At 37.1% G+C, this 12,540-nt stretch overlaps 1 protein-coding gene across 1 annotated transcript; it reads right to left on the bottom strand.

The window, feature by feature from the left end:
* Positions 1-6,127: 6,127 nt before the first annotated feature.
* FSCB (fibrous sheath CABYR binding protein) lies at positions 6,128-8,689 on the bottom strand. The gene has a single exon (XM_044232338.1). The coding sequence runs from the start codon at positions 8,687-8,689 to the stop codon at positions 6,128-6,130; it is 2,562 nt and encodes an 853-aa protein (XP_044088273.1).
* Positions 8,690-12,540: the final 3,851 nt, after the last annotated feature.

The following is a 12,540-nucleotide window of genomic DNA, read 5'->3' as shown; positions in this document are numbered from 1 at the left end:
AACATATAAATGAAACTAGGAGCTGGTTCTTTGAAAAAAATCAGTAAAATTGATAAGCTTCCAGCCAGACTTAGCAAAACAAAAAAACAAAAAACAAAAAAAAAAAAAAAAAGGGACTCAAATAAATAAAATTACAAATGAGAGAAGAGAAATAACACCACAGTCATATAAACAATTATTAAGAGAATATTATGATAAACTATATCGCAACAAATTGGACAGCCTAAAAGAAATGAATAAATTCTTAAATACAAATAAATTACCAAATCTGAAACAAGAATAGAAAATTTAGGGGAATCTGGGTAGCTCAGTCAGTTAAGTGATTGCCTTCAGCTCAGGTCATGAACCCAGGGTCCTGGTATCAAGCCCTGGGTCGGGCTCCCTGATCAGCAGAGAGCCTGCTTTTCCCTCACCCTCTGCCTGCCATTCTGCCTACTTGTGCCCCACCCCCCATCAAATAAATAAAAACCCTTAAAACAAAAATGGAATATTTAAGCAGACTGATAACCAGCAAAGAAATTGAATCAGTAATCAAAAACTTTCAACAAACAAAAACCCAGGACCAAATAGCTTCACAGGTGAATTCTCCCAAGCATTTAAAGAACAGTAAATACCTATTCTTCCCAAACTATTCCAAAAAAATGCAAAGGAAAGAAAACTTTCATATTCATTTTCTGAGGTCAGCATTAATCTGAAATTAAAACCAGAAAAAAACACCACAAAAAAGAGAACTACAGGCCAGTATCTCTGATAAACATATATGCAAGATCCTCAACAAATTACTAGCAAACCAAATCCAACAATACATTGAAAAAATCATTCACCATGATCAAGTGAGACTTATTCCTGGGTTGCAAGGGTGGTTCAATACTCACAAAGCAGTCAATGTGATACATAGCATCAATAAAAGGAAAGATAAGAACTATGTGATCATTATATGCAAAAGAAGCATTTGACAAAGTACAACATAAATTCATGATAGAAACTCTCAACAAAGTAGGTTTAGAAGGAACATACCTCAACACAGAAAAGACCATATATGAAAAACTCACAGCTAACGTCAATCTCAAATGGAAGAAACTGAGAGCTTTTCCTCTATAGAGAGAAACAAGACAGAGTTGTCCAATCTCAGCACTTCTATTCAACATAGGACTGGAAATCCAAGCTACGGTAATTAGATGACAACAACAAATAATAAATAAATAAATAAGATGGCACTCAATTTGGCAAAAAAGAAGTAAAACTTTCACTATTTGCAATGACATGATATAATATATATAAAACCCAAGAGTCCATCAAAAAACTGCCAGTACTGATAAATGAATTCAGTAAAATCACAGGATACAAAATCAACATATAGATATCCACTGCATTTCTATAGACCAGTAATGAAGCAGCAGAAAGAGAGACTGAGAAAACAATCTCATTTATAATCGCATTAAAAACAAGAAACCTAGGAATAAAGCTAACCAAAGAGGTTAAAGACCAGTACTCTGAAACTGTAAAACACTGATGAAAGAAATTGACTGACACAAAGAATTGGAAAGATTTTCCATGCTCATGTATTAGAAGAACATGTATTATTAAAATGTCTATACTATCAAAAGCAATCTACACATTTAATGTGACATTATCAAAATACCAAGTCTATACTATCAAAAGCAATCTATACATTTAATGTGACGTCTAACAAAATACCAACAGCATTTTTCATAGAGCTAGAATAATCCTAAATTTTGTATGAAACAACAAAAGACCCCAAATAGCCAAAGCAATCTTGAAAAAGAAAAACAGGGGCGCCTGGGTGGCTCAGTGGGTTAAGGCCTCTGCCTTCAGCTCAGGTCATGATCCCAGGGTCCTGGGATCGAGCCCCACATCGGGCTCTCTGCTCTGCAGGGAGCCTGCTTCCTCCTTTCTCTCTCTCTGCCTGCCTCTCTGCCTACTTGTGATCTTTGTCTGTCAAATAAATAAATAAAATCTTTAAAAAAAAAAAAAGAAAAAGAAAAACAAAGCTAGAGGCATCACAATTCCATACATCAAGTTATATTACAAAGCTGTAGTAATCAAAACAGTATGGTACTTGGCATAAATATAGACATGGATCAATAAAACAGAATAGAAATCCCAGAAATGAGCCCACAATTATGTGGTCAATTAATTTTTGACAAAGCAGGAAAAAATAGTCAATGGGAAAAAGACTGTCTCTTCAACAAATGATGTCAGGAAAAGTGGACAGCAACAGGCAAAAGAATAAAACTGTACCACTTTCTTTCACCATACACAAAAATATATTCTAAATGGTTTAAAAACCTAAATGTGAGACAGGAAACCATTAAAGTCCTTAAAGAAAATACAGGCTGTAATTTTTCTGACATTGGCCAGATCAACATCTTTCTAGATAGGTGTCCCAAGGCAAGGGAAGAAAAAGCAAAACTAAACTCTTGGAACAACATCAAAATAAATAACTTCTGCCCAGCAAAGGAAACAGGCAACAAAACTAAAAGGCAATCTATGGAATGTGAGAATATATTTGCAAAGGACATATTCAAAGAGGGTTAATCTCCAAAAATATATAAAGAACTTATAAAACTCAACACCAAAAAAATGAATAATCCAATTAAAAAATGGACAGAAGACAGGAAGAGAACATTTCCCCAAAGAAGACATACAGACGCCCAACAGACACATGAAAAGATGCTCAATATCACTTATCAGGGAATTGCAAATCAAAACTACAAGATGTCAACTCACACCTGTCAGAATGGCCAAAATCAACAATAAACAACAGGTGTTGGTGAATGTGTAAAGAAAGGGGAACTCACATGCTCTGTTGGTGGGAACACAAACTGGGGCAGCCACTCTGGAAAACAGTATGGCGTTTCCTCAGAAAGTTAAAAATAGAACTATCCTATGATCCAGCAATCGCATTACTAGGTATTTACTCAAAGAATATAAAAATATTAATTCAAAATGATACACATACCTTGATGATTATAGCAGCCTTCTTTACAATAGCCAAATTATGGAAACGGCCCAAGTGTCCATCAACTGATAAATGGATAAAGAAACTGATATCTGTATCTATATATTTATATCTATATCTATCTATACAATGCAATATTAACCAGAAGAAAGAAGGAAATCTTGCCATTTGCAATGACAAGGATGGAGCTACAGAGTATTATGCTAAGTGACCTAAGTCAGTAAGAAAAAGACAAATACCATATGACTTTATTCATATCTGAAATTTAAACAACAAAACAATCAAACAAAGGAAGGATAAAAAAGAGAGAGACAAACTAAGAAATAGACTCTGAACTACAGAGAACTGATGGTTACTAGAGGGAAGGGGAGAAAAAGGATGGGTGAAATAGGTGATGGGGATCAAAAAGGGCACTTGTGAGCACCAGATGTTGTATGGAGAAGTTAAATCATTATATTATATACCTGAAACTAATATTACACTATATGTAACCAACTGGAATTTAAATAGAAACCTTACAAAATCTAAAATAGAAAAAAAAAAAACTTCAAATTTAGATAAAGGAGTTTAATTGGATTTTAAGTATCTCAGAAGACAAAATAATTTAAAGGACTTGGAAGTATCAAAAAAGCAACCCTCATTTAAAAAGTCTAAGATAATATTTCCCAACCTCAAATCTGGCATATTAAAAAATATTGTACTTACAAAAACCTTTATAAAGTTATTGAAAAAAATCACTTAAAAATGTCACATGTTCTTAACGTACACTCTACAGAAGTAATGAAGAATATGAGAAACATCTAACAATTATAGGGCATCAAAGTTTAACAAAGGTCTGGAATCATCAATCTAGAGTTTTTACTTAACAGAGAAATACACTAACAAATTTTTAAGAGAATGATCTCATTATTTCAGCATATGGCAACTAAATTATAGCTAAAGAAAATATTTTCCCAAAAGTTGCCATACCCATAGAAACCAAGATGTGATTTATTAATAGACATCTTATATTAATTCATAATTACTCCTTTAAAAAGTAGCTTATCCAGTAGTCCGCCATTATCCACAGAGGATAACTTCAGAGATCCCCAAGGAATGTCTGAAATTGTGGATAGTACCAAGTCCTATGTATATTGTTTTTCTTATTCATACATAATTATGATAAAGTTTAATTTATAAATTAGGCACAGTAAGAAAATAACAACAAAACTAACAATACAATAGAAATACTATTATAATATCCTGTAATAAAAATTATATGTTATCTCTCTTTCAAATACCTTATTGTACTGCACTTACGCTTCTCCTTTTGATGTGAGAGGATAAAATGCCTACATGATGAGATGAAGTGATGTGAATGGTGTAGGCATTGTGATGTAGCATTAAGCTACTAATGACCTTCAAGGAAAGGTACATCAGAAGGGAAATGTGCTTCTGGGCTGCAATTGATCATGGGTAAGTGAAACTATGGAAAGCAAAAATTCAGGTAAGGGGAAGTCTTATTCATTCAACTTTATACAAGTTTCAGAGTACAAAAAACAAGCCAAGCTTCCAAAGGAATCATCACATTCTTTTTCTTTTTTTTTTATATTTTATTTATTTATTTATCTATTTATTTATTTGACAGATAGAGATCACAAGTAGGCAGAGAGAGATAGGGAAGCATCTTCTCGCTGAGCAGAGAGCCTGATGTGGGGCTCAATTCCAGGACCCTGAGATCATGACTTGAGCCAAAGGCAGAGGCTTAACCCACTGAGCCACCCAGGTACCTTGACTCATTACATTCAAAGTTGAAATTAAAACTATTAGGGTCCATGATCAAAGGAAAGAGACCACACACCGTGAGGCCGCTCCCCGGGGATGGCCACTCCCTGGCTTCGCTCATCATGTTCCCGGTGACCCTGACACTCCCAATGACCCCCTCACTATCACTACTAATCCCCTGCCTCACAGATTAACCTTTATAGAGGTGACTGAGCCCGGCCCCCACACAGGTGGCCAATGAGACTGCAACACACAGGGAAAACTGCATAGTCACGCTGGGTCAGCAATAGGGGTGGTCAATTGAATTCCAACTCACCATAGCAAATATATGCATGCCCCACTGATTGGATGTCTCCATCCGGCCTTGCCTGCCCCCATATCTGGGGCCTGCAAGCAAGTTCCTCTGGAAGGGACAGGGTCAGCCCAAGCCCACAATGAAATGGCTCCCTCTGGCCAACCAGGCCCTTACAAAATAAGCAAAAATACGCCCTCAAGTCCATCTAAGTGTATTTTTCTTTATGTTTATACACCTTTTAAAATACTTTATCCAGGTGGTGCCTGGGTGGTTCAGTTGTTAAGCATCTGCCTTCAGCTCAGGTCATGATCTCAGGGTCCTGCGATCAAGCGCTGTGTCACGTCGGGCTCCCTGCTCTACAGGAGACCCGCTTTCCCTCCCCCGCCCAACTTCTGTTCCTTCTCTTGCTGCCTCTCTCTCTGTCAAATAAATAAAATGTTTAAAAAATAAAAATAAAATACTTTATTTAGACTATCTTAATTAAAATTAAGGTATTTTACAAAGGAATTGTTTCCCCATCCAGATATGGAAATGTAAAATATGCAATAAGATAGGGATGAAAACAGGAAAGAAATGCTGGTCTCAGAAGGAATCAAACAGAAGGAAAATTAGTGATATTATGTATTATAGTGAGGAGAAAGAAAAACATATACCTTTAGCTATGTCACTAGAACTCAAGGAATTTAAAGTAGATGAGAGAATGGCAGCAAAGAAACTGCCTTTTCCAGTACAAGCTACATGTAGTGAAAAGAAAATAAAGCAATAGAATATACTTTACCCTCTTCAACAGGGTTTATTATAGAAAGGATATTTTAAGTAATTATTTCAATCATCAACTTACTTCATTTCCAAATGGATATTTTATATATGCTAGATTTGAATGAAAATAACACACTAGTTTTAAACTGCTAGTTTTTATTGTTCATTTTCCAGCCAGTGGTCCACATCTTGGGGCTTCCTTTTATTTCCCTGTTCTCAAAGGTACTTCCAAAAGCCTATAGTTTTCTAAAGTGCTTATGTCCAGAAGCCCCTAGCTTCTGATTGCTAGCTTAGTTAAGACCTGATTACAACTGAGGAAAAGGCCCCTATTTTATTTCTACATGAAGGACTCCCTCAATTTTGTAGGTGGGGACCTGTTCTTTATTGATATTAGACAAATCTTCAGTGGCAGGATCCAGTTCCAAAGGGTCTTCAGGTTTTTGCTGATCTTCCAAAACCAGTGATTCTAATTTTACCACTGGGACATCTGTTGTCTGGGTATATTGATAGCCGGTAGACATATGGTCTACCAAAACCTCATTTACAGCAACGTGTTCAGATGGTGGAGGCTGAACTTCAGCAGGGACATCTTCTACAGAGATTTGTGTAATAAAGTCCTCTTTAGCTGCTGGGAACTGTTTGTCAACAGGGACCATATCTAAAGTAGTTTCTTCAACTGATGGATGCTGAAGTTCAGTAAGGGATGTCCCAGCTGGTGCAGACCAAAGTTCAGCTGGGATATCTTCTTTAGGGGCCTCCTCAGCTGGTGGAGACCAAATTTCAGCTGGAACCTCTTCTGCAGGGCCCTCCTCAGCTGGTAGAAACTGTATTTCAGCTGGAACCTCTTCTGCAGGGCGCTCCTCAGCTGGTGGGTACCAAATTCCATCTGGGGCCTCTTCTTCAGGGCCCTCCTCAGCTGATGGAGACCAAAATTCAGCTGGGGCCTCTTCTTCAGGAGCCTTCTCAGCTGGTGGATACCAAATTTCATCTGGGGCCTCTTCTTCAGGGCCCTCCTCAGCTGGTGGAGACCAAACTTCAGTGGGGGCCTCATCTTCAGGAGCCTCCTCAGCTGGTGGATACCAAATTCCATCTGGGGCCTCTTCTTCAGGACCCTCCTCAGCTGGTGGAGACCAAACTTCAGCGGGGGCCTCTTCTTCAGGAGCCTCCTCAGCTGGTGGATACCAAATTCCATCTGGGGCCTCTTCTTCAGGGCCCTCCTCCGCTGGTGGAGACCAAACTTCAGCTTGGGCCTCTTCTGCAGGGCTCTCCTCAGCTGGTAGAGACCAAACTTCAGCTGGGGCCTCTTCTGCAGGGACCTCCTCAGTTGGTGGAGGCTGAACTTCAGCTGGGGCCTCTTCTGCAGGGACCTCCTCACTTGGTGGAGGCTGAACTTCAGCTGGGGCCTCTTGAGAGAGGGTTTCTTTGGCTGGTGGAGGCTGAACTTCAGCAGGAGCCTCTACTGCAGAGCTCTCCTCAGCTGATGTAGACCAAACTTCAGCTGGAGCCTCTTCTGCAGGGGTCTCTCCAGCTGGTAGAGACTGAACTTCAGGAGGCATCTCAGCTGGTGGAGGCTGAACTTGAGCTAGAGCCTCTTCAGAGGGGACCTCCTTGGCTGGTGGAGGCTGAACTTCAGCTGGAGCCTCTTCTGCAGGGCCCTCTTCAGCTGGTATAGATAAAACTTCAGCTAGGGCCTCTTCTGCAGGGGCCTCAACAGCTGATGAAAACTGAAGTTCTGAAGCCTCTTGTGTAGAAGGCTCTTCAGCTGATTGAGGCTGAACTTCAACATAAGCCTCTTTTGAAAAAGCCTCTTCAGCAGGGATAGACTCTACTTTAGCAGAGGCCTCTTCTGTAGGAGTCTCCTCAGCTGGGGAAAGTTGTACTTCAATAGGAACTTCTTCAATTTTTGGATACTGAACTTCAGCAGGAGGCCCTTCTGAAAGAGCCTCTTCACCCAGGATGGGCTCTACTTTAGCAGGACCCTTTTCTGCTGGAGGTTCTTCAGTTGGTGGAGAATTAAGTTCAGGAGGGGAGTCTTCTGTAATTTTCCCAGCTGGTGGAGGTTGCACTTCAGCAGAGATCTCTTCTGCAAAGGGAGGCTGTATTTCACCAAGAATATACTGCTCATCTTCTGAAAGTTCCAAAAAACCTTGTATGCTTTGTTGACTAAATAGAAATCTGTTGATATTAATCTTCCCAATTGCTTCATCTTTACTTGTTGAGGGTTGCAATTCTGGATGTTCACTAAGAAAAATCTTCCCTGAGGATTTACGTTCCTGCACAACTTCATTTGACTTTGAAAAAGAGCTACCTGGCCTGCCAATAACCACTATTTCTGTTTCACTAAAGTATGTCTGCTGTTCCTTGTCCACTTTCTCTTTTTGAGGAATGTTCATCAGTGTCCAGTCTCCAGTACAACTGGTCTGCTGAGACCTGTCTATTTTGAATTGAACTGAATGTCTGCTTGGTGGCATTTCTACTTCCTGAACACTCTCTGGAAATTCAGGGACTTCCTCTTCAACAGCAGCTGGCTTTTCTTCAGGTACCACTGTTTCACCAACTGACTTGATTTCTTCTTTTTTCTCTTCTACAGTTGCATCTGTTTGCAGAGATTTATCAGTCATATCCTGAACACGCTTTCTCTTTGTCCAAGTTTGCTGAAGTTGAGAAGAAACTCGGAGAGACTCATAGTTGACTTTGGTTCCAGGAATATTACCAATACTAAGGGTAGCTTTAGGCCCAGATGATTGTGATATAGGCAAGTGTTTCTTTTTCTCTGTCACTTCAGTCTGCTGTGATTTGTCTACCATTGGTTGGCTGGGTCGTCTTCTCTTTCGAATTTCTTGTCTCCCTGCTGAGATAGGCAGATCAGGCTCATCACTTTCTTCCATTTCTAAAATTGGCGAATTTCAAACATTCTTCAAGTAATACATAATCAAGAATCACAAATGTACCAGACAGGTAAGCTTTTGCCTTTCTTCATTAAGTGTTGTTCTATTAAGCTACCTTAGAACAAAGTAATTCATAAATTATTGCATTCTGTACTACACTCTTGTTGGATCCCACCTTACTCAGTAAGCATCTTTCTTGTTTAGTCTCTCATATGACTAATCTCACTTCTAGAAGTTTCTCTTAAAGGTCTATGACCTCACAGTCAATTCTCCATACAAGGTTCCATTGGTGGTATTCCAAGCACATTTTAACTTAGTATAAACACTCAGACAATGGCTGCAAGTGAGAGAGCTACTGTTTGAAACATCATGTTGAAAAAGCATTTGTCTATCAGAAGAACATTAAGTAAACTCCAATAATGTCGATTCCCAATAGTTTAAAGTGATGCTTTTGAACTTTCAATTCTGTTAGTTTCATACTACTATCAAAGACAGTTATAGTGCAGAACTCAGAATGCTGCAGCCTATTTTCAATTGTTGGAGAAAACAACTGATATATATTTGTGGCAATGTTCTAACAAAACGTAAACTTACATGCTTCACTTAGGTGACTCTGGTGGTTAAACGTTTGCCTTCAGCTCAGGCCATGATCTCAAGATCCTGGGATTGAGCCCCACATTGCACTCCCTGCTCAGTGGGGAGTCTGCTTCTCACTCTCCCTCTCCCTCTGCCTCTCCCCCGGTTTGTGCACTCTGTCCCTCTCTCCCTCAAATAAATAAATAAATCTTTTTAAAAAATTTATATGTACATGATTTAGAAGAAAGTGAATATTGTTTGAAAAACTTGAGTTCTGAGGTCTAGTCCATATAAACTCCATTCATACATCCTTAGCACTGAGGACCTACAAGAGCTTAATATATATGGCATATTTGCATTCTCAAACAACCTGAGATATTTTTATTTTCAACTATTTCGGAAAGTAGTTCCACCCAAAGTTTGCCAAATAAAAGAATGTTAAGTCTAAAGATATGTCAAGTGAAATAAAATGCTTTTTTAAATCTATAAGCTACTGAATAACCATGTAGGAATAAATCACCCAATGAAGATAAAAACTATAAACTGAAGTCTTGAAATAGAGGAAACCCAGTTAAGCAAATGGCAAATGATATTATAACAGATTAGGAATGTAAATAAAACTTTAACTTACATGTCACACAAAAATTTTACCAGCAAGATGAAAATTTATCAAAAGATATGAAAAAAAAATTCTACTTTGGTCCACAGAAAATTAAAGGGAAGAAAAACAGACTTCAAAAATGTAGTCACATTGGAAAAAAAAAAAAAATGTAGTCACAGAGACAAATAAACTCATCTAAACTATTATTATGACTTATATAATATACTATTATATTATTTATTATATTATTATATTATATTATTATGTTATACTATTACTGTTATTATTAATATTATTTTATTATTATATTATTATTATATTATTATTATATATTATTATAACCTAGAAATATTTTTAAATTTCTTTATGCCCCTAGGAAATATAAAAATGTCATTGAATAATTACCCTTGATTGACATTCATTAGTCGTAATTGTAGTTAGGTCAACTTAGCCAAATAAATTAACACTTTCACATTCTTTGATCCAGTCCCTAAAACAGTCTCCATTTCTTGGCACGGATCAGTGAATATTTATACAGTGTAATTGGACAAATGTGTTAAAAACTGTGTTGTTTGTCCTACATGTCAACTTGCTCTATTTTAATTTTTATCTGTTCTGCTCCACTATGCTCTATCTTCTAAGAATTAATAAAGTGGAGTATAACTAGTCATTTTACAAAAGAACTAAAACAGGTTTTCATCAGACCTGTTCTAGTTTGAAAATTAGGTTGTTTATCTACCTCTTTGTTGTCTGGTGTTCTCAGTTGCATCTGTCACATATTTCGTGTGTCTTTTGTAATCAAGTTTCTGAGATTTTATAGAGTATCTTTAAAGACCATTTGGGGTTGATTTGTAACAAGAAATAAATGTCAAAACACACTGTATTAATTGGATTATGCAATTGCATGTACTGGATTAACTTTGCTGTCTCAACTTAAGTAAGATTTTACCAAATCTTCTAAGACATATATTGAATTTTCAATATCAGTAAATATTTCAATTTCTAGTTATTTGATATTTTTCTCCTCCAAGAAATAATAAAGAATTTGATCATTCTTAATTATAAACCAATGTATTGTACTAAACTGCCTTTGTCATTAGCTTATTTATAGAGGCAAATTACATGCCTAAATAATCAATTAAAAATTTACTTGAGATTCCAAGTGGAATTACAAGGGATTTCATAGAGCAATTTCTCATTATATTTCTTAAATCCACAAATACTCCTTTCCCCCTGCTAATCTACCTAACCAACTAATCATTATTCAACCTATCTTGTCAATTTAGGATTTGATGTTTTACCCTTTATTCTGAAATCTCACATGATTCCATTTTCTCCCATTTATTTGGTTCACATCTGTTATGGATTGAATTGTGTATCCCAAAAAGATATGTTGGGCACTGTGACTGGGACCTTATTTGGTAAAATGATCTTTGCAAATGCAACCAGGTCAAGTCATCCTTATAAAAAGATGGGGGAAAGACACAGAGGGAAAATGTCTATGTGAAGATGGAGGCAGAGATTTGTGTTATGCTGCCATAACATTAGGACTACCTAGGGCTACCAGAAGCTAACAGAAACAGTGAAGAAGTCTCTCATACATGCTTCAGAGGCAGAGGCCCTGCCAATGATTTGGAACTTCAAGCCTCTGGATCTGTGAGAGAATAAAGTTCTGTTGTTTTAACCCAGTGTGTGGTACTTTCTTATAACAGCTCTAGGAAACTAATAAGACATTCTTTCAGAACCCCATATTTCTGATTTCTGCTTAGAATGTTGTATTTCCAAGTCTTTCTCAATCTCTACAGCTAGTTTCTTTATTTCTAATTCAGGTATGTCATTTGGTTTCACACAATATTTGACTCATTTCCATAATCATAAAACCAGAGGGATTTGCTGAAAGGCTTCCATGTGATGATTTGCATTTAATGTTAGCATAAACAAATTTGCCAAGTGGCATTTAGTTTCATTTTTTTTAAAGATTTTATTTATTTATTTCACAGACAGAGTTCACAAGTCAGATAGAGATCACAAGTAGGCAGAAAGGCAGGCAGAGAGTGGGGGAAATAGGCTTCCCGCTGAGCAGAGAGCCCGATGTGGGGCTCGATCCCAGGATCCTGGGATCATGACCTGAGCCGAAGGCAGAGGCTTTAACCCACTGAGCCACCCAGGTGCCCCTAATTTCATTTTTTATTACAATAACTTGGAAGATTTCACTTAGAGGTGGCAGACATGTTTCAGATCAATGTAAACCAAATATCTAAACTGTGACCTATATTGCTTTGTTCTAACTGAGTAGATCAAATAAGGTGAGGTCAGAAAAATCCCCCTGGATATAATAGCTGTAAGATTATTGGTAATTTTAGTGAGAACAACTTCAGTGGAAGAGTGGGGATAGATGTCATAAATTTCTAAAATCTCTGTGAATTAAAAATAAAATCAAAGTGCAATGAAAATATAGGGAAAATAAGTACAAAATATCATATAGACAGAGGTATAGCTAATATACTAAAAGACTTTAGAAATCAATATAAAGTTAACTATAGAAAAATTAACAAAGGACATGAATAGAAAATTTATAAAAGAAAATAGGTGATCAATAAATATATAAAAGTGATCAAGTTCGCTTCTAAAATAAAAATTAAAATACCAGTGTAACATTAGCAAAGACATATTT

Source organism: Neovison vison, chromosome 13 (assembly GCF_020171115.1).
Source record: "Neovison vison isolate M4711 chromosome 13, ASM_NN_V1, whole genome shotgun sequence".
Taxonomy (NCBI): domain Eukaryota; kingdom Metazoa; phylum Chordata; class Mammalia; order Carnivora; family Mustelidae; genus Neogale; species Neogale vison.
This window is presented reverse-complemented; position numbering and strand designations above follow the sequence as displayed.

What these genes read in the sequence shown, in the direction of transcription:
- FSCB (XM_044232338.1), bottom strand. Translation starts at nt 8,689, where the DNA reads ATGGAAGAAAGTGATGAGCCTGATCTGCCTATCTCAGCAGGGAGACAA.